We start from the raw sequence: 23,172 nt of genomic DNA, 5'->3' as shown, positions 1-23,172 counted from the left end.
GTTTAGGATGCTCAGGATACATATATATTGGTTAGCATTAGTTAGAAATTTGATTAAATGCTGCTAGTAGCTCAGTTCACAACTGCTGATTTTCCTCACCTGAAAAAATCTTACAAGACCAACAATAAAGTGAAAGACTAATTCTTCTCCAAATTTAAATGGCATATTAAAAATGTGACTTTATCTTGACAACTTAAAAAAAAAAAAAAACAAAAAAAAAACCACCACAATGGGCGGTGAAAATGAGAGCCCCTAGACAACTGCTATAAGTAGTTGTTGCCAGGATGCTTTCCTGATTGATACACAAATTGTTTTCTGATTAGCTGTCCCATCAGTTTGAGTCCATTCTAGTGGCAGTGCGTGCATAAAAAGACACCTCTATCTCACAGGTACTAATTAAACTGTATTAACAGTTGTGATGCTCAGGATCACGAAAATACATTTTAATTGGAGAATTTTTAATGATTCTTCCACTTTTTAGAGTTTTGTACTGACAGTTCTATCCTTATTGTTGTGTTATCTCCTTCACAGCTGTTTAACATCTATGAGCTGTGCATAAACACTTTTCTATCTGAAGGATCCCACACTTCTGGTGTTTCCTCACTTTTGATTCATGAGACCCCCACATTTAGGATTGCAGCTTGTAGGAGTTTGTAATGTGCTTTAAATCATGCTGCACATCTCCCAGTTTTTCTCAGAGCGGCTTGGCAGATAGGAGTGTCTTGTGAAGCGCGGATGGCAGCTTATCTTACTGAGAGCATGGAACAAGCCCCTCACAGTCCCTGGTGTTAAAGGGCTCTACTTATCTGGAATGAGTGGCAGAGTGCCCTGGCTCGGCTCTCAGTATATTGCACCCAGGGACATTGCTTAATGTGATGCTGTCAAACACCTCCTGGTGTGCTCAGGGCAAATTTCTGATTTAGGGAGCTTCTTTAGGTGAAAACTCCCCCTGCTTCCTATCACACGGGATGGAAAGGGTTAGTGGCTACCACTGTTGGGTCAAGCCTTAAAGTCCTTATGTCTCAAGTTAAGCATATTTTTAAATGCCTTCCAATTACTATTTGACCATCTGTACAATGGTGACAGCAGGGGAAAGGGGAAACTCCACAGCAGCTGGCATGGTGGCAATCGCAGCATGTATGCGATGGGTGGATGTGTTGTGTCCTACCCAGGAACTGTTGGGCAGGATTTACAGCATGCAAACAAATAAAGGCCTTAGCTGCCTTTATAGTCTGGGCTGTCCTGGAAGCCATCAAAACCGTAAGAGCCTTCTCAGAAAAACTCATTGCACTGCTTTACCCCTCTACCCTCCATTATATCCCCTCATCAGCTCTCATCCTAGTACCAGAAATTACAGGATAATTTTTAAAGGATACTTTCCCCGGTCTGAGCATGGCCACAAATGGGTCTATATGATACATCCGTTTTTCTGTCCAACAAGAAATGGCTGGATCAATTAGAGGACCCCACTCATTAGGTCTGTTTCACCTTACTCTCTTTATACACACCCTCAGAAAACTAAATAAAGTGGGAACTTTCAAGTCACATGAGTCTGTCTACCTCTTACTGAGCTGTGAAAAAGAGCAAAGGAAAAAAATTGCAGAATAGGAAGAGAAATGTTAAAAACAGTACATGGTATGGCCATGATGAGCACCAGAACAGCAGGACCTGCCTGCAAGGAATAGAGACCTGGATACAGAACTCCAGCCAGCCTGCCTGCCCACTTTCTCCCCGGCTACCTCTCTAAACGAAGCAAAGCAAAGAAACAAAAACCCAAACAAGCAAGAGTGCAGAATCCTTCTGTGGAGTATTTATGTCTGAGGGAGGAGCATAGCCAAGCAGGAAGAGCAGAGGTAGAGGCAGATGGCAGGATGAGGTTTGTTAGATTTCACCTGGTGACAACAGGGGTGAGAAGATAAGGAAAAGGAGATAAAGGGGATACAGGAGTTTTGGGGCTTCCCCCCTTACCTGGGCTCATGGTTAGTGTGTGATTGGCATTTGTCAGATTTATCTTACATCCTTTGCTGTATTCCTGTTCTGAAACAGAAAAAGATTTCACTTAAATTGTGTGAATCTTTGCTACTTACATTTCTGGAATTGTGTGAATCTTTGCTACTTACATTTCTGGAATGTTTTGGTCTCCAATTAGTAAACCTTCTACAAATGTAATGCTTTATTAGATAAAGGGATACGTCTATATATTGTAAAGAGAAGAAATGACAAATATTATGAGAAAAAGAAAAATTAATTTAGTCAAAAAATGGGGCTTAATTTCACATGAAAACAAAAATCACAGTGGTTTGGAAATCTGAAAGAAAGTATTCTAATCTTCTGCAATCCAACCCAGCATTTTCTTCCTGAGGAACATGTCTCAGGTTGACAGGGACTCACTTTATTTTATTTTTGTCTTATGGTTTGCATGTAATCAGTGTTTTTACTAGCGCAGCGAGAACAAGCTCTCACCTAGTAACAGTCCTGGACACAGATTGTAATAAAGAAACCTTAACTGTTGAGATTACTGTAACAATTTGCCATCTAGTGGTCAATCAAAATCACACTCAGTTCTTACGGGCCATCAGAATTGGATTATGTGTCTTGGAATATCTGGCGTGGCTCATGGGCCATGACATTATCTTATACAAAACAAGTGATTTTGCAAAGCCCTCCTCACCTCCTCCATGGACAATAACTTAAGACTTGAGTACTTAAAATTAGGCACCTTGTTTCAAATTGTGCGCATACTTCCAATTTACTGGGATGACTTTTTCTTTTTGCATGTAGATCCTGTATGTTGTTCACTGTTCAACTGCAGCTATTTGCTCCACTCAGGAGCAAATAGCTGAAGTTGAAGAGTGGTTAGAGGTTAGAGACAAGCTCATGAGGCAAGTTCTTTACTTCTAAAACTAAGGGATGATTTTTTTTTCCCATTACTATACATTGTTAGTATAAAAATGGTGGGAAGACTTAACAAAATGAGGACAATCAGACAGCACAATTTTAGTTTCAAATAGTGGGCTTGATTCTCCAGCCCAACTTCAATTTTTTCTTCAAGGGAATTCTGTCCTATAAAGCAAAGTTTGCTCATGTAGACAGCCATCCCTCTTTGTTACTCGATGCAAACTGGAAGCCTTTTTCTCATTTATTAGACAGCTTATCTGTTTAAGAGCTCCAGCCACATGGCCTGGGCCCCAGAAGACAAAGGCAGGGACTGGAAGAATGTTGAACTGCCCAGTGTAGGAGAAGGTCAGATTCGAGACCATCTAAGGAACTTGGAGTCACACAAGTCCATGGGACCAGATGAGATACATCTGCAGGTCCTGAAGGAAGTGGCAGATGGAGTTGCTAAGCCTCTCTCCATCATATTTGAGAAGTCATGGTAATCCAGTGAAGTTCCCACAGACTGGAAGACAGGAAACATAACTACCAATTTCAAAAAGAGAAAAAAGGAAGACATGGGGAACTACAGGCCAGTCAGTCTCACCTCTGTGCCTGGCAAGATCATGGAGCAGATCCTCCTGGAAACTCTGCTAAGGCACATGGAAAATAAGGAGGTGATTGGTGACAGCCAGCATGGCTTCACTAAGGGCACATCGTGCCTGACAAATCTGGTGGTCTTCCATGGCGGGGTTACAGCATTGGTAGATAGAGGAGGAACAACTGACATCATCTACCTGGACTTGTGCAAAGCGTTTGACACTGTCCCCCATGATATCCTTGTCTCTAAATTGGAGAGGCATGGATTCAATGGATGGACTACTTGGTGGGTAAGGAATTGGCTGGAGGGTCGCACTCCAAGGGTTGTGGTCGACAGCTCAACGTCCTCAACAGCTCAGTAACAAGTGGTGTTCCTCAGGGGTCAGTACTGGGACCGGTGCTGTTTAACATCTTTGTCAGTGATGTGGACAGTGAAATTAAGCGCACCCTCAGCAGATTTCCTGATGACACCAATCTGGGTGGTGTGGTCAACAGGCTAGAGGGAAGGGATGTCATCCAGAGGGACCTGGACAGGCCTCGAGGTGGGCCTGTGTGAATCTCATGAGGTCCAACAAGGCCAAGTGCAAGGTCCTGCATCTGGACCTGGACATTCCCAAGTACAAGCACAGGCTAGGTGGAGAATAGATTGAAAGCAGCCTTGATGAGAAGGACTTAGGTGTGTTGGTCAATGAGAAGCTTGACATGAGTCAGCAACGTGTGCTGGCAGCCCAGAAAGCCAACCATGTCCTGGGCTGCATCAAAGGAAGCATGGCCAGCAGGTCAAGGGAAGTGATTCTTCCCATCTGCTGTGCTCGCGTGAGACTCCACCTGGAGCACTGTGTTCAGCTCTGGGGCCCCCAACACAATAAGGATATGGAAGTATTAGAATGAGTTCAGAGGAGGGCCACAAAGATGAGGGGCTGGAGCACCTCTCCTACAAAAACAGGCTGAGGGAGTTGGGGTTGTTCAGCCCGGAGAGGCGAAGGCTCCAGGGAGACCTTATAGTGGCCTTCCAGTACCTAAAGAGGGGCCTACAGGAAAGCTGGGGAGGGACTTTCTGTCACAGAATGTAAGACAAAGCTTTAAACTAAAAGAGGGTAAGCTTAGATTAGATATAAGGACAAAATTATTTACTCTGAGAGTGGTGAGGCACTGGAACAGGTTGCCCAGAAAAATTGTGGATGCCCCATCCCTGGAGGTGCTCAAGGCCAGGCTGGATGGGGCTTTGAGCAACCTGGTCTAGTGGGAGGTGTTCCTGCCCATGGCAGGGGGGTTGGAACTAGATGATCTTTAAGGTCCCTTACAACCCAAACCATTCTATGATTCTATGATATACAAAAACCTGCCACTCCTAATTTAAGCAGTCTATTTCATGTAAATGGTATTGCTTACCAGGGTAAGAGTTTCTGGGTCAATCTCTGATTTTAAAATGATTGCAACTGACAAAACTGTCACAACTTGATCTAGATAAATAGTCTTGCACACTGGGAAACACCCAGAGGCGACAGTGGGGAAAGTTCTCAGCGGAATGGCTTCAGTGGTAAAAAGATCTTAATATGCAGGACAGGTGTCTAGATAAACTGGTGTCCTTGGCAGTGAGGGACCATAGATGCTTCCTGCCCACTGATATGTGTAAAGGATCAAGAAAGGTTAATTGCAGCAGACTTGGAGACGTGACTGGAATGTGTGCTAATTCTGCCATCCCAAAATACTTGACATATTTTAGCTGCCTGTCAGAGTGCATCCAATGATACCATTGCTGGGATTCCAGGCACGCCTTTAAATATTTTTTTTTTTTTTTTTAAAGCTGAAAGCAAATAATCAACATTGTTCTGATTATCATATCCTAGGATAAATACTGTTTTAACACACAAAAGCTGCCCATGTACGTGTACACACGTAATCACACACTCAGGCACACCCAGACACACTCCCAATGTGCTCTCTTCTACATGAAATATTTTTACCACTTTTTATAGAACAAGACTAGCTGAAAAGCTAGCTAAACTTCCAGGACATGTATTGCTCACATGGAAAGAAACTCTTGGAAAGACCTGGTAACCTTCAACGTAGCAAGAGTCACATCCTGATACTCTTCCTTTCTAGACTCCTTCCACCCATATCTCTATAGCATCTAAGCTTGAGCACTGGCTCCATTCCTCATTTCTGTGACAGATCTGAGTTCCAGTCCTGGTGGGATCACCACAGCACTGCACGTCCCCTGATGCAGATATACCAAATGCCTGTGCTATTTTCAAGGTGTTAATCTTGTGCTTAAGGCTAATAAGCCTCACGCACGATCTTCTCTGCATGTCAACCTTTGGCAGTTGTCATTAGGATAAACACTCTCCTTTGACTGTGAGCGTAACTGTCTCTCCCATTGTTTCTGGGAATGGTCACTGGCTGCTGGCTGCTTAGCAAGTGGCTGCAACCTTCTGTGGGTTCCTCACATGGAAATCAGTAGGCATTTTCTATCCATTCCAGTGGGAGATCTCAGGAATCCAAATATTAAAATATCCTTATCCATAAAGCTGATGAATAGCTTATAGAGGAACCATAAAGCTATGAATACCTAATGAGCTCTGTGATAGCAGGTGCTTCATGTTATGTAGAACATATGCTTAAGTTTATACAATCGTAAGATCATAGAATATCCTGAGTTGGAAGAGACCCACAAGAATCACCAAGTCCAACTCCTGACTCCACATAGGACTACCTAAAAATCAAATCATATGTCTGAATGCATTGTCCATAGATGTCTTGAAAACCAGCAGGATTGGTGCTGTGACCACTTCCCTGGGGAGTCTGTTCCAGTGCTCAACCAACCTCTCAGTGAAGAACTTTTTCCTAATATCCAACCTGAACTTCCCCTTTCACAGCTCCATGCTGTTCCCTTGGGTCCTGTTGCTGTCACCAGGGAGCAAAGGTCAGCACCTGCACTTCTGCTCCCCTCAGGAAGAAGCTGCAGGCCACCATGAGGCTTCCCCTCAGCCTCCTCTTCTCTATGCTGATTAATCCAAGTGATCTCAGCCTCTCGTTGTACGTCTTGTACGTCGCTGTACGTCTTGCCCTCTACACCCTTCACCATCTTCATAGCCCTCCTTTGGACACTCTTTAACAGCTTTATATATTTTTTATGCTGTGGTGCCCAAAACTGCACACAGTGCTCAAGGTGAGGCCTCACCAGCGCAGAGCAGAGTGGGACAGCCACTTCCCTTGACCAGCTGGCAGTGCCGTGCCTGAAGCATCCCAGGGTACGGTCAGCCCGTTTGGCTGCCAGGGCACACTGCTGGCTTGTGTTCAACTTGCTGTCAACCAGAGCCCCCCCAGATCCCTCTCCATGGGGCTGCTCTCCAGCTTCTCGTCCAGCCTCTCGTAGCCAGGATCGCCCCATCCCAGGTGCAGAATCCAGCACTTGCTCTTGTTAAACTTCCTGCGGTTGGTGATTGCCCAGCCCTCCAATTTGTCAAGATCTCTCTGCAAGGCCTCTCTGCCCTCAAGGGAGTCAGCAGCTCCTCCTAATTTAGTATCAGCTGCAAGCTTACTTAGCATGCATTCCAGTCCTGCATCCAGATCATGTATAAAACACTGAAGAAAACTGGCCCCAAATTGGAGCCCTGGGGAACCCCACTAGCGACTGGCTGCCAGCATGGTGTAACCTCATTTGTAACCTTTGAGCCTGATCTGTTGGCCAGTTGTTCACCCATCTTAGTATGTATTTTTATTCTTTTATCCAGAGGGATACTTTGAGAAACAGTATTGAAAGCTTTGCTGAAATCCAGAAAGATTACATCAACTGTCTTCCCTTGGTCAACTAGATGGGTAACCTTATCATAAAAAGAAATTTATTTAGATAAGCAGGACCTTCCTCTTGTGAACCTGTATTGGCTGTGACCAATAGCTATTGTCTTGCAATGTTTTTCAATATCTCCCAGAATAATATTCTCCATAATTTTATCAGGCACTGAAGTGAGACTGACAGGTATTCTTTCTTGCCCTTCTTGAGAATTGGAACAGTTTTTGCCAGTTTCCAGTTCACTGGGACTTCTCCAGATTCCCAAGACTGTTGAAAAATAATTATGAGAGGTCTTGCAATGACATCAGTTAAGTATTAAGTTATAAGTAAAATGAAAGTTATACTTTTCCTTCAGATCATGAAAATTCAGTCCAAAGTCTTTGCTGCCAGGCTGTGGATTTAAAGATTGAAAACATTTTCAGACTACAGTTGTTTAGTTGTTTAAGGCAACCAAGGGACTATATCTCCAGGGACACTTTACCTGTTGTTGCTGCCTTTTAATTCCTTGGTCTTTCCCTGTAGTCCACCAATAAAATCCATCACTTTGCAAAACAGTTAAAAATAGATTAATTATAGTATAAAATGGATACATAAAACACATGGCAAATTGTTGCATAGTGAGCAGGAAATAGCACTGGCTAACTACAGTATCAAATAGATAAAATATCAACATTCTTTTTCATGTGTAGGTCCTTTTCTTTGCTTTTGTTCAGAGCTGAGTTTACATTTCTGTTTGTCCTGTAGTTACAGTTACCAAACTCTGAATTAATTTCTTCTTTCTTCTTTCTTTCTGGTGGTGCCAATATGTTTGGGTTCAAGGTCTAAAATTCAAAGCTATAACATGCAATGCACGTGCTCCTGTGAAAACAGAACAACCTCTGAGAAACAAGGGTAAGGGGAATGTGGACATGTGAGCAACATGGTATATGATTCTCCCTGCACTTTCTTTTCTCTCTGTTGTGAGGTACACCACAAAAGGTGCATCAACAGCAACAAATTTGCCCCCAGGGTGCTCCATCCAGAACATTTTCCTCTAAGCTGTGCAGTTTGACAGTAGAGGTGCTGTGAGAGTTCATGGATGGCTGAAGCATTATTCATAAAACAACAAACAGTAGCCTAAATGCAAATCTATTATATAAACAGGCCTGATGGATACAGTAAGACTGTGAACTAAAAGAAAAGCTAGAAACCTTCTTCCATGTTTGACTACATGAAACATAGAAACGCTTTATCTCCCTAGTTCAAAAAAAAAAAAAAGTTGTGGGTAATAAGGTATTGGAGCTTGTTCTGGATTTCTTTGTAGAACCATTTACTCTAGTATCAACTGCAAATCTACTGAGGAGTTGAAGTACACGCTAAAAACATTTCAGTAAACTTTTAGGTGTTTATGCAATATTTTCTAAACCAAAAATACAAGATCTCAAATATGTACATAATTTAAATGAAAAAGCCATTAAAACACATGAGATTCTACTAAGCCTTAAGTGAAGACTGAAAAGCTGCATTCAGTTCCTGCCTTGGTCACAGGCAACTTCCATAGAATCATAGTATAGAATCATAGAGTTATTTAGGTTGGGAAAGACCTCTAAGATCAGAAAGTCCATGATAACATTCAAACTGTACAGGGTAGATTGTGCTTCAGTTTCCCATCAGCGATATCAAGGCAGCAATGCATCCCTTATTTTGCCCATTTAGAAAAGTCTTCAGAATCTCTAAGCAACTACAGAAGAAGAGAACAGAACTTTTCATATGAGTATTGCTCATTATCCCTGGGTCAACAGAAGATTTTAGCACTGCATTTTTATAACTGTGCATAACCACCCTGTTGTTTTAATTAGACTTCATTCACTAGATGATCTTTGAGGTCCCTTCCAACCTGAGCCTTTCTATGATTCTGTGATCACAACTACAAGTCCTATTTCTACATCTCTTCAGTAGACTTCACTTCAAAATACGGCTAAACAGACTATACTGTATCTGGCACACACACAAAAATACTCTTGGATTTAATTATCTAAGTCTGACTCTCAAGAAACATTCTCCAGATCACCAAGAACCTGCAGACTGTTGTAATTCGCCCAAAAGAACAGTTCTACCATAAGATGATAAAATGCTCTTTTAAAAAATAGCAGATGGTTTGACTAGGAGCCTGATTTGAAAATAACAAATTGCAGACCTGGGCCCAAAAGGAATACTTTGCCCTTTGGCAACTATTAAAGTCTCTGATAAACTGCAAATATTCAGTATTCTGCTGCAACATTCACTCTTCTTCCAAGCACTGATGTGCAAATACAACCATTCACTGAGATCCATGGGAAAAGCACACAGGTAGCACCAATTCTGCCTCATCTTGTATTTTAATCCTGAGATATAAACTGCTCTCAACAGGTAAACTGTTCTCCAACATATGAGGGGAACTCAGCAAGTGGCCACAGCTCTGTCTTACACACTGGCATTGTGTGAAAGGATAATTTTATCCCAGGTTACAAACTCTTTAGGACTGACAGAGTCTCCTCTATCTAGGCTTGAAAAATGCCTGTAACAAAGGGTTCTCTTTCTATTGCAGCTGTTCAAATTGCTACAAATTTTCATTGGCCTCACAGAACTCAAGCTTATTTGCAAATCCTAGTGTAAACCTGCAAGAAATCTAAAAGGTATTGCAAAACAATGGCTTGTTATCCAAAATCTGAAATCCTATTCAACAATGTTGAACACGAATTTCTAGAAGCGAACTTTCTCAAAGTGTCAGGTTTAAGATATGGGCCTTAGTTTCAGACACATCTGTAAAAATAATGTTTAAATGAAATCTGCTTAAAGATATTCTGAAGTGCTCCACTGACATTCAGTAAGATATACTTACTCCCTCTCTTTATCTATCTGTTCATCCATTTGCTTCCTCTGTCCCTCCCTTCTTCTCTCTAGTAATCATATGTAAAGTGACTCTGCCTGAAGAGCATGGGTGCTGATATGAAAGGGAGGTTCTCCACCAAAACCATGTTCTTTTACTCTTTCTTCTTTGGCATGAAGCATATACCAATGCCTATCTCATGTTGCAGCCTAAGTATACAAATGCACCAAAGTGAAACACATCTTTTCTGGAGCAAAATTTCTAGAAAGTCCTAGACTGTTTCTGTTCTGCTTTTGAATGAAGAAAAAAAGACAAAGCATTTGAATTACTACATTATCTTTATTTGTAGAGCATACATTTTTTGTCTTCAAAGCTTAGGACAGGTAAGATGAGTATGTTTTGTTCCAGTTTAAGAATGCTTTCTATCACAAAAGCACACAGAGAAATGAGACTTTTCCATAAAGCAGAACCATAAAAATCAGGATTTTTGGAGTTTTTCACAGATATTAATGCCCAGAATGGTTGGAATTCCTGCGCTGGCACAGCTATGAGAATTCAGTAGTGCTAAAAATGAAACAATGACAAAAAAAGATATTTTCAGTGACAAGATCCCTGTATCCAGAAAGGAAGAGTCAAATACACAAATTCATTCTCAGTTTTGGCCCTGCTCAATGTTCCTGTTGGTCTCAGTTGATACTGTATAAAACTTTTATTGTGTAACTCAAAGGGAGGAAACACCTGTATGGCTTTAAATCACCTCTGTGCTCCTTTCCCATCACCTGCATAGAGCAGGTAGCATGCTGTCAAATGACAGCAGATTTGTGGGACCATTGTACCATTGGATTGTAAGATGGGTACAAGTGCTACACAGTGGCTTCCTCTGTGACACTAGGCAAACCACTTCGGAACAGCTGTTTCAGATATTTAGATGCCTGATGATGAAAAATGGTGCTTCACTGGATTTTCCAAAGCATCCAAGAGCCTTACTCTTTCAAATTTTCTTAGAGGTTTACTCTTCTTCCCTAAAACAGGGCAATATGTTCCTGCCTCACAAAGGTGCCACATGGATTTAGGTTTAAGATAGAAAGGTGCTTATACACTGTAATGGAAGCACAATGTTCTATTCTTGCTACTTACGTTGTTCAGTCTTCACAAGCTTGTAGAGAGGCAGACCCTTGCACAGTTGTTCAATGGGTTTACCATAGAGAAACCAATCCTTGATATTTCCAAACACGGAATTGCCGGATTGAAACTGTACCCACACGTTTTGTGGAGAATACACTTTCTTCATAGTCTAAAGAGAAAATGTTAGACACCATCAGTAATGTAGCTTTGGTTTCATGCTACTATGATGCCATGCTACTATGGCATCCATTGAGAAAAATGCCATGATCTAAAATCACCTTCCTTTGTCTCATATAAAACATTAGCTAAAGAATCTACATGTTTTTAAATACGTTTTTTTCAGTCTATTCAGAAACAAAGTGCACTAGATACTAATTCTATCAACACAGTGAAACTGAGTTGAAGTGATAATTAATAAATTGCTAATTGACTGCAATATAGTCAAGTAATTTTCACATACATTAATCTTCCCACTCCATAAAGGCACTCTGAAAAGCACAATGAGAAGTTTTGTTATAAATGCACTATTGTTAGTCTGTCATAAGATGGACCAGAACTCAAGTTCATCTCCAGGCAATGCTTCCAGTCACCTTCACGAAACCTTTGCCTGAATAGGAAAATCACCATCTGGTCATAGTAAACTGATTTCTAAATTCAGTTCTGCAAAAAATAAAAATTAAAAATATTTCAAATGATGTCAAGGACAAAATCTTAGCATACCAATGAAAAAAAATCAATAAACCTTGTGTGATCTCACATTGAGGCCACCCCAAATTTGTCAAAATACACCATTTCCTCAGGCATGGGATCTTACAGTTCTAACTATAATGACAATCTACTATATGCAAGGTTGGTCATGATTGTTTATTATTTTAAAATGATGTTCTATATGATATTTCCTTGAAGTTCTATCTTGTTAGATCTGTTTCATCATTGCTAACCCAGTAAAAGACATTCCTAAGAACAACAACTGTTCTTGAAGGCAGAATGGAGGGATCCCATCATACCATGTAACTTGTACACAGTAGACTTTCTTGTATACAGAATAGGTATCTCTACAAAATCACCTTTTTCTCAAAAGCCAGGCGTCCAATTTCTTGCAGCTCTGGGATGGAAGCCTCAGATATTTTCAAAATAAAGCAAGCATTTCGTGAAAACAGCCTTGTTGCAACATATCCCTGTGATTAAAAAAAAAAGTAATTAATTAAAAATAGTTACCACTGGTGTTTGTTGATTCTCCCTAGCTTTTAGGGCAATCTAGAAGAAATATGAAGTGGCTACACTGACTGTCATGGTGGAATGATTCCTCATTTCCTCATTTACATTGTCACCTTTGGGGAACAGAAGCAGCCTGCTAACATTAATATCTGTCCATAAGACTTGAACAATCTTTTCCCATGGACTTCTGCTGTACTTGCTAACTTTCTATACATGAGTGTATACAGCCAGCTCTTCACTCCCTTGCATTGAGGTCAATGATATTCTTCTCACTTTCATGAATGACTACCATGTGTTTTACTACAATTCTCTTAAAAAACTTCATCCTCATAGGTGTGAAAGAGAGATTGCATAAGAGGAGTAGAAGTGATGGGAGTCTTCAATGAAACAGTGTTTCAGGACAACTTATGATGACAATGCACTAAAATAATTTCTCTGAGTATATTAAGTTCTTTAAAGAGATTGTTAGAATCTAGTCAGATTCTTAGATTTACTTACATGACTGTAGTCAAAAATAGTATCAGAGGAGTACAAGCCAGAACGGACATGGACGTCAGCAAAGTTCTTCTCATTGCTGATAGTCATAGTTGCAGTGACATAATCATTGTTAGGTTCGTTCAGGACAAAAGTCTTTGGTAAAAAAAAACACAAAACCATTGTTCACCTGGTTTGCACTTTTAAAGACACAATATAAACAAATGTTTTCTCTCAAATGGACAACCATGATTGTTTTATATACATGTGAAATCCATTAACAACTCTCTAGCAATCTCAAGAGGCCCTTGTGGTAGAGACTAATTATGAGAGATTTTGAGTCAGGGTGAGTGGGAAGGGGACAGGCCCATACTGCAGGCTTTGGAAAACAGCATGTGGCATCCCAGTCATTATACATGGCAGCAGCAATGACTCAGAGAAGACTAAAAGAGTCTTCAAATTTTAGCTTGAGCTAAGGGGACCTATGCTCCACGAATTTCTTGTCACTGCACAGGTGCACAGAACTGCCTCTTTGGCTCATATGATTGTCACCTTTGGTAAAAGCTAATTTTCTCTGTGCTTGGTAATAAGCATCATTTTAGCTTCTTCTGCTCTTTTCTTCCTATTAAATTCCTCCTTGCCCAGGAATTTAAAACATTTTAAACAAATACATGCACTAGAAGGCTTGTCAGTCTACTTACTTGCAATGCAGAAGTTTGAGTCCAAAAGACTCCCAGCAAAATGAGAATTGCAGCCTGTAAAAGGAATAAGCGTTCTCACTCAGAAGAAACAACATGCAGTGTCATACACAGATGGACAGAGTTAGACAAAAAAAACTTTGTTCATGATTTGAGGGAAACAGTCATATTTTCAGTTTGAAAAATTACCCGATCCACATGTGTATTAGTTTAAAGCAATTACAGTTCTTCATTATAAAATTCTTGCTATCAGGCTTTCTTTTGCCTGTAATGGTAAAAATGCAGAACAGTCGTGACATTTTATGCTTCTTTCAAAAGTCACACCCCTTGATAACATGTTACATCTTTTTTTGTCTCAAAAGTGGGAATTATTAAATCATAACAAAATCTCCTGCAATCAAGTTCTGCATCCTTCAATCAAATTATGTTTCCACTGACTTCAAGGAGCTTACTGCACACACAAGAAACACAGGTTTCCTACTGAACAACCAAAATAGAAAAAGAAAAAGGAAAAGAAAAAGAAACCACACCAATACAGAGGTCATATTAGCCCCAGTACTGTACCGCTAATTTGCGCATCTTCTTTTCTATACTTTTATTTTAAAAGGAACTTTTAATAATATAAATTCAATAAAAATGTATATACTTACAAATCCGTTCATTTTTCCTTCAGATTAAAAGCAAGAGGCTGCAGAAAGTAAGAATGCAGGAAAACTCCAGAGACCTTCAACTTTTATATCTTGCAGTAGGTGTGGGAAATACTTGACAGAACTGTTCTTCGTGATTAGAACAAGTCCATATCTACATGCCATGTACCTCATATCTGAAATTTTGGTCTGGCATAGATAACCAGATCTTGATATGTTAAAAGCAGTCAATACATCAGCTTTTGTGAGGTTAATCACTCTCCAGATGGCTATTATTTACTGGTTAAAACTTTACAGGAGTTTCCACTCCTTCTAGTTCCATTTTTTAATATTTAACAGGATATTGTCTAGAATTAAATGGCATCAGGAACTCTGCTATTCATTCATACAATATGCATTTTGTCTTCTTAAATACAATCCCTAACAGCCTGATAGTCTGCAGACAAAGCCTGGAAAAAAACACAATCACCTACGTTATGCCGGGTTATGTGCCAACTACTAAATAGACCACCTTTTCAGCCATTTCTTCTATCTAGCATATGCATGATCTTTTCTAACGAAAAGTGCTGCTCATTTTTGAACAATTGCCATGATACATATCACATGCATTGAAATTAATGACGTAGTTAGGAATAATGATTATGCTTCACAGACAGAATCTAGTTAACTGCTAGCCTAGGAGGGAGTAACACGAAACTTCAGAGGATGTGTGGTTCACACAAGGTCACAGAACAACAGAAACAAGATGGAGATTCCTCCTTTAAAGTTACAACTGTTTTCCGTATTTTATGTCAAATGTCAATGACCACATGATATTGCCATGAAGTATTCTCCTGTGAATAGGACCTTGCCTGGACTTCTCATCTCATCTGTGACTCCACATCAGCTAGAGCAGATAACCTTGATGAATCACAAACTATTTTTTACTAAAATGTCTTAACTAGGGCCTATTCCTTCAAATAAAATGAAAATTCATCCTAAAAGCCAACAAATTTCTGTAATCTGTCAGAGAATCACAGAATGGTTGAGTTGGCAGGGAACTCTGGGTACATCTGGTCCAGCCACTGCTCAGGCAGGGCCATGCAGAGCAGGTTGCCCAGGACCATGTCCAGACGGTTTTTGAACATCTCCAAAGAGGAGACTCCACAAGCTTTATGGGCAACCTGTTCCTTTGCTCCATCACCCACACAGCACAAAAGTGCTTCCTGATTCTTTGATGGAACCTCCTGTGCTCCAGTTTATATCCTTTTGTCCTGGCACTGGGCACCACTGGCAGGAGCTTGGCTCTGTCTTCTTTGCACCCCCCCCTTCAGGTATTTATATATTTTGATGAGATGACCATTTAGCCTTCTCTTTTCTAGGCTACAGTCTCAGCTCTTTCAGCCTTTCCTCAGGAGAGGTACACTGGTCCCTTCATAATTTTTGTGGCCCTACGTTGCACTCTTTCCAGTATGTCCAGGTCTCTCTTGCACTGGGAGCCCAGGACTGGACCCATTACTACAGGTATGGCCTCACCAGGACTGAGTAGGGGGGAAGGACAACACCCTTTATCTAGTTGGCCACACTTTACCTAATGGAGCCAGGAATACTCAGCCTTCTTAGGGGCAAGGGCACACTGCTGGCTCATGTTGAACTTGGTTTACACCAGGACCCCCAGGTCCTTTTCAGCAGTGCTGCTTTCCAGCTGGGCACTCCCAGCGTGTCCTGGTGCCTGGGGTTGTTCCTCCCCAGAGGCAATATGTTGCACTTTCCCTTGGTGAACTTTGTGAGGTTCTTGTGAGGCCATTTCTCCAGCCTGTCCAGGTCCCTCTGGATGGCATCATGACCCTCTGGTGAATCCATCACTCCTCCCAGTTTTGTGTCATCTGTGAACTTACTAAGGATGCACTCTACCCCATCATCCAGATAATTAGTGATGATTATAAACATTCATCATTCATCAGGAATAAAAAAAAAAAAAAAAAGAGGTTGTACAGAAATTATCTCTGCAAACACGCCTCAATATAAAAAGGAAATTGCATGCATTTTCTTTATAACACACAACTCTACGTGGAAAATTTTATCTCAAGTGTGACAAAGCTCTGCTGCTAAGAAATATATCAGAACATATATATAAACAGATATGAAATTGTGACAAGCTTGGTTAGATTAGATTAAATTAGATTAGATTGATGTTATCCTGTTGAAAGCTGGCCCTGCCCCTTCTCAAATGATTCTTTGTTGGCAGAATTACAACCTTTCACAGAAGGGTTCAGGCACAAGCTAAAGTTAAAAGCTTTAAAAAGTCTTAAAAGTTTTAAAAATTAAACTAATGTTAAATTAACTTCTAGTAATAATTATGTCTTCATATATTAATTTCTTTTGAGAAACTTTTGTAGCATTAAAGCATGAGCTTCTGCTTTCTTAAGCATCAGTATGCAAGTCCCCATGTAAGAGCAGAGCAATAAGCAGTATTTAGTGAAGACGACTTATAACAGTAGTCACGATCTCATGACTTCCAACTTATATTCATTGAGAATGTCAATTAGTCAGATAAGCCCAAAGATAAAAGATTAGTTCTAAAAAGCATTTGACTAATTAACATTATTGCAAGAGAGAAAATAATTCTAGTTGTCTCATGTCTGTAACTCAGCAAAAGCCTAGATATACCTCCAGTAGGAAAGCCCTGCTTTTTGGAGACTTTTCCCCACACTGAAATTCATACGCCTCCCGGTAATATAACTGAAATTAGCATGCATTCATTTGGAATCAGAAATATCCATGACCATGCCACAGTCCTCTAAGTGCCCTTATATTTTAATTAACTGAATTAATGAGCTGCATAAGAAGAGCTATAAATTGCTCTAATTTTCATGTACACAACCATCACTTTTGCCTGCCCTCAGTCAGAGCAAGGTTTGGGATTGGAATTTCAGGATGATACCCACTCTCTCAAGGCAGTCTTATTGCTTTGGATACTTTTGATCTAAGTGAAGACTCTCAAACTTCTCCCCACATGAAGTGACTGTTACACTTGCAGATTGTCCATATCAGTACAGAGAAGTCTGGAGGAAATGGAAACTTAGTAATGTTCTGAACAAGCAATATATTGTTACAACACAGCAATGCATATTGTTACAGGAAACTTAATTTCTCTGGTATTTTCATAAAGCCACATATTTTCAAATACATTCTAATTTAAACCAGTAAAACATGATTAAGTTACAGAATTACTCTTAATCTATGCAAGCAAAATTGCAAGAAAAATTTGACCCATTATTTGGCACCATCATCCACTAAAAAACATTTAAACAAAAGACCCTTGGAAACAGTATGAAAAGAATACTTGTATAATTACAGTTCATGTTTGATTACCAAACCGAAATTTCAACATATAAGGGAGATGGATTTAATCAAGTTAATGTGGGAATAATACTATCAAAACAAACTCTCTTGGTGACTAATTTTATTTTTTTTCATGTACTTTTGATAAATATTTGCTTTATCAGGGAGTGAGCAGGTAGTGGGAGAAAAGTAAAGAATGAAGCAACACCTCAAAAAGGAACAAAATTCTCTATGCTTATGTTTGCATTCAGCTGGGCATGTCACACACTGGATCAAGATGGGGTGACAGAGTCTAGAAAAATCTATGTGCATGGACAGGTCAAGCAGAATTCAGTTGCATTCAGTAATTAAAAAACAAGCTTCTAGGATCTAGTAAAAGCGCACCCCACTGCCCTTTTTCCTGGCTTCTACAATTGTAGTTAGTTTTGTAATCTATTCTAAATGTCAAATACTCTAGCTGTGTACGTTTCCCATACAACTACTTAAGTAATCAAAAGTTGATGGAAGATTTGGAGATTCAGGCTTCCAAATGTGACACATTATTATAATGGCCAAATTGGCTATGGCTGTTAGAACAAATGGACCAAACTGTTTTCCAACTCATTACTAACACCACCACAGGGACTACCATTATAGAGTTCGGTTTCTCACTGCCTTTCTCAGGAACTAGTTGATTGATTAAATTTCCAGAGACTTGCAGAGGATTTTGTGACATTCATAACAGACTTTCTTGTGTATTTTGGATCTTTGAGGCTAATGATATACCTGTCCCCATACAGCATCCACAAACCAGACTGATTAGAAGAATGAAATATTTTTGCTTAGTAATTTAATACTTCCATTTACCATATTTTACACCTCGCGCAAATTGCAAAGTGGTAGAAAAATGAAGATGGAAAACATTTCTTCCACTCACCCACATTGCTGTAGTCCAAGCAAGACATCCATTAATGACGGTATGATGAATTGGAGCCCTTACTGGTATAAATGAGAATTGGACCTCACCGTCTTAGTTAAAGTGAGATTCCCTGGCCTTGTCAATAACAGTTGCAGCAGAGATCTTCAGCAACTGACAGCAGTGGAGAATTTTGTTCAGAGACACGAATTTGTGAGAGAGTCTCCATCATGTCATTCTGGAAATGCAAAGGAAATGTAAGGGTGCAAACCCATACTGAACTACTGTAAGGTGCAGGATTGATACACAGAGAAAATGATAGAGCTGCTACTAAATAAGAACTGCTTTTTGAGTACTTAAATGAGTACTTCTTAAAGTGCTTCTTTTGTAACAAGCACAGGTAAGAAACAAATCCAAATTATCTAAGGCTATATATGTATCTCTATATATTATACAACAATGGAAACCATTCTAGGGCAACAACGCTCAGACATCTAAATGGGTCAATTAAAATATTAAATAAACATTTGCAAGGTTTCTGCAGCAAACAAGGCTAATAAACTCTTTCTGGGGCATGACTGTACATAATTATCAAATTCAAATGAACTTTAAAAAATATACTTTCTAAATAATAATTATTATAAAATGTCCATTGTTACTGCTTCTCCCTTACTTATTTTCTTATAATCTCTAGTTTATGGTCCCTTTCCAGAATTAACCTTAAAAGGCTAATTACAGATTAAATCTGTAATCACATAGTACTTTTGTGAAGAGGTTCTGTGAAGATCCAGAGACCAGGCCTCAAGACTGGAAAGGAGATCCTAAAAGACAGAACAGTACAGAAAGGATTCAGAAAGGAAAGCAAACAAAATAACTCAATAATTTCTATTTATATAGATCCAACCTCATCATTTCTGGGGACATGAATTAAAATATTTTAAACCAATGGAGGTGGTAATCTTGCTATTTTTAAAATGTTATGAACTATGAATTAAAAAATTAGGCTGAGTTCTTATGTTGTACAGGCACAAAATGTCACTATGAATTTTATTAGGTATCCATTTTCTGGTCCTGATTTTTTTTCCTTTTAGAAGTTATTATTAAATGCTTTGAACTTGCCATTATAAGTTTTCTTTCATCTTCCTGTATGTAATGAATTCAATTAGGTTAATATCAAAGCCTACTCTTATCACAGCACTTCCACAGGAAACCCGTCATAATTCTGTGAACAAAGGGCACTTGCCAAGAAGGTAAACCCATTTTACTTCGGGATATTACTGTATAAGAAGTAAGAGTACACATCAATTACCAGCAGAAACTGCCTTGCCTACCGTCAAAATGAAGTTCACTGTAAGTACATATATCACTTTCTCATAAAACTACTAAGGCTGCAGAGTTTTTAAACTATTTTGAGTCTTTCTTGGCAACTATTGAACTATCACTGATTTATGTAGGGTTTACAGAATAAAAAAGGCCAATTGGATGGCGACTTCATGGGTGAAATTTCACTTTTGGCAGTGATTTCACTCCATAAGCTTACTCAAACATGAGAGAGGAAAGTGCTCTGTTACAAGCGTGAAAGGCACATATAAAATCTAGAAAGGGCAATATTTTCTCATTCATAACTCTTAGATGCAAGTCAATAGTCTTACCAAGTTGTATGAAGCTATGGCACACCTGCCTGTTGAGGGCATAAAGAGAGGAAGCATGAGTTTTGAGACACTCCAAGTGCATGAGCATGAAGCATAGAAGTATTTACAGCAGTCTGAAATTGTTGCAGGAGATATTCCAAAATGTTACTGCTAAATACTATGAGTCACATTTGGATCTCACTAGTAAAAAATTCTTCTTTGAAGTCTACAAAATTTGTGACCAATTCAGTTATCTGAGGGATTGTCTCCAAGAGAACAATTGTTCACAACAATTATTATTACAAAAAAAATTAATATTAAATCTTACATAAAAATATACTGACAGTAGTTTTGACCCTAGAGAAATCTGAGCAACAAGCATGTGAGTCACTGAAACTGTAGTTTTACAAAGGGGTAACAATGTGTAGTATTACTTTTTTTTGTTTGTTTGTACAGAGGAGATTGTGCCTACCCTTACATTATTAGCTCTGTACTTAGACGCGTAAGATTTATGGTATGTTCCAGGGACAGAGCTGTACTTCACAATAGATGTGCCTGTATGCTGCATGGGTTTGTTCCATGTCTGAAACTAAAATGTTCAGAGTGAAAAGTTCACGCTTAAAATGAAATACTTCAGTCCACCTGTTTCCAAGGAGTGTACTGAACTGGGGCTAGACATTTTAAAAATCACAAAATTTAAATTATCTTTTTACCTGCACAGCATGTACTGCTAAGAGTAAGAGTAATTTATATGAATTGATTACCTGACTTACGGTCATTTTAACAAAAAAAAATCTTCTGCATATTCATATTTATATATTTATTTACTCACATTTATATACTCACCAGCTTCAGAAATGTGCTGATCATTAACATAAAGTTAAACAGGAAGTCAAACTTATTTTGAGACAGCAAATAACTTGATGCAAGATGAGCAGTTGCAATGTTAAAATGTTGTGAATTTCAAATATTCCTTTCAGATTGTGATTGCTTTTCTTGGAGTTCTCCTGGCTCCAGCTCCTGCCGATAAGGTAAGTATAGTGCTAGATGCAATTATACACTGCTGTCATAAGAACCAGTGGTCTCTAGTTGTAACATCTGTAAAATATAACTCTGAAAATGAAGCTGTATTCAAAATTTGACACTTAGCTTGAAACTGCATTTTTTATACTAAAGAAAATATTTAAGAGGTGATATATCAGGCAAAAAATGTCAGTTTCTAGGTATGAAATCAGCAACAAATTCTGTCTTGAGATTAGCATAAATACTGTAAAGTATTTATGAAAGTAATTGTGTGGGGAGAGACCAATGGTAGCATGAAGGATCTGATCACAAAATACAGTGAAATACTATAAATTACTCTCTGCCTGCAAATTCCTCCTGGGGAAAGGACAATAAGAACAATTAATACCTTCCTAGAAATTTTTCTTCCAAGTTGAACTCTGAATATTCAGTTTAGTTTTTAACTTTAAAGAAAACCATCCAGTGTTTAAAAGTAAATGTAAACTTTTCCACCTGGTCTAGTAGGCGTTCTGTACAGGGTGGCAGGGAGGACGGAATGGTGCAGTAATGTTATTAAAGCTTGTCTGTCTTCACAAGGTAGATGCCATCAGATATATATCAAAAACAGGGCTTGATAAAGCCTGAATGTAAGGTTTGACACAAAAGTACTAATAGCTTCCCAGCCTCCCCTCTGAGGCTGGAATTTATCTCCCTTTTACTCTGGTCTCCAAGAGCAATTATTTTCCAAAGCATGGTTACTACAGCAATAGCGTGAAAGTCAAATGAGAATCTCCAAACCTAAATCCTTACCTTCTTTAATCTTGTTCAAAAATCAGAACAGCAAGGAAAACATTAAGAGGTACCATGGTGAATATTCACACTATCCTTTGGATGACACTGCAGTCGACTCTGGCTCAAATAAGCACTCTGAGATCTGGAAAACTGTCTGGGACGCCAAGACTGTAAGTGGCTGCCACCATGGCTCAAACAGCTTTTTCACTTCTGCTGTGAAGATTATGGTGAAATTTGGCACTGGGTAGAAACTGGTGTTACTTGGTCGGTCTCTTCTTGATTAAAATGTAAGATACATAATAACGGCTAGAGAAAATCCTAGGAGACAATCAACCAAGTAATCAAGTTGTACAACTTGATTCCATGAATTCAGCAAAGATCATACAAAGCTGCTTTTTCTCAAGCAGCTGAGAAACCTGAGTTAGTACTTAGATTAGCACTGAAAAAGAATCAAATGTTTTTCTGAAACACCTAAGCTTTGTCAGTGAGATTTTAGAAGAGATGCTTTAAAAATGCTCTCACTTAACCATTTTATTAATTCTGTTGCACTGTATGCTGCACTGATTTTCAACAGTGAATTCCTTCACCCGGCCTAAGCAGGATCATGCACATAGCATTAGTGCTGAAGGCAATTTATTTTACCTTTTATCAAAGCCCATTGTTAGTCTCCATGACACATTTACCTAAACAATATATTTGAAAAACATTATTTTCCTTCCTATGATTATTTGTATGTTACCTTCCTACGATTATGTGTATGTTATAAAGCCTTTTATTTCTTCTTTTTATTTGTTTATTTAGTTCAGTGCTTCTCTCTAGCAATCCACTTCTCTTTCACTGAATATTTCACTGTATATATACTGTATATATATATACCACAACAAGATAAAAGTTTTTGGGTTTTTTTTTGTTTATTTTAATAGGGCTACATTGCAACCAAAGTATTAACAAAAAAGACCTGCATCATTAGTAAAGCTGACACAAGATTCTTCCCTGCTAATCACCGATTTTCTGCACCACCTCATGGAGACAAGGTAGGCTGGTGAATGAAAGTGCTGAGAAAGCTGATTGACTGCCTGTGAAAAGCATTTGTTCTATACCCACAAAAGGGAGAAAAAGATCATAAACTGGAGTTTCTCAGCAGGACTGAGTCACTCTAGAAGTTTAGTCTCTAGTTTTCTTAAAAGCTGCATTGCTCTTGAATAATTCCTTCTCCATTATGAAAGTGTGGACTTGATACTCTTTTTT

General features: G+C 39.1%; 2 protein-coding genes across 2 annotated transcripts in view; one reads left to right on the top strand and one right to left on the bottom strand.

The window, feature by feature from the left end:
- GKN1 (gastrokine 1) overlaps window positions 1-23,172 on the top strand; it is a 42,140-nt gene that overhangs the window by 8,631 nt on the left and 10,337 nt on the right. Inside the window, exons 2-5 of the mRNA XM_083811790.1 lie at window positions 19,695-19,849; window positions 21,111-21,161; window positions 21,969-22,094; window positions 22,848-22,958. Of these exons, the coding sequence (XP_083667916.1) occupies window positions 22,948-22,958 (11 nt within the window). The 5' untranslated portion in view covers window positions 19,695-19,849; window positions 21,111-21,161; window positions 21,969-22,094; window positions 22,848-22,947. The remainder of the gene's footprint in view (window positions 1-19,694; window positions 19,850-21,110; window positions 21,162-21,968; window positions 22,095-22,847; window positions 22,959-23,172) is intronic.
- On the bottom strand, window positions 10,438-14,547 carry GKN2 (gastrokine 2). The gene is made up of 6 exons (XM_083811792.1): window positions 14,284-14,547; window positions 13,637-13,690; window positions 12,960-13,091; window positions 12,311-12,421; window positions 11,256-11,412; window positions 10,438-10,682 (listed from the first exon to the last, which is right to left on the bottom strand). Exons 1-6 carry the CDS (start codon window positions 14,293-14,295, stop codon window positions 10,597-10,599), a joined length of 552 nt encoding a protein of 183 aa, XP_083667918.1. The 5' UTR covers window positions 14,296-14,547; the 3' UTR covers window positions 10,438-10,596.

Source organism: Anser anser, assembly GCF_964211835.1.
Source record: "Anser anser genome assembly, chromosome: 26".
In the NCBI taxonomy this organism is placed as follows: domain Eukaryota; kingdom Metazoa; phylum Chordata; class Aves; order Anseriformes; family Anatidae; genus Anser; species Anser anser.
The sequence above is the reverse complement of the archived record's forward strand: the minus strand, read 5'-3'. Positions and strand labels throughout refer to the sequence as shown.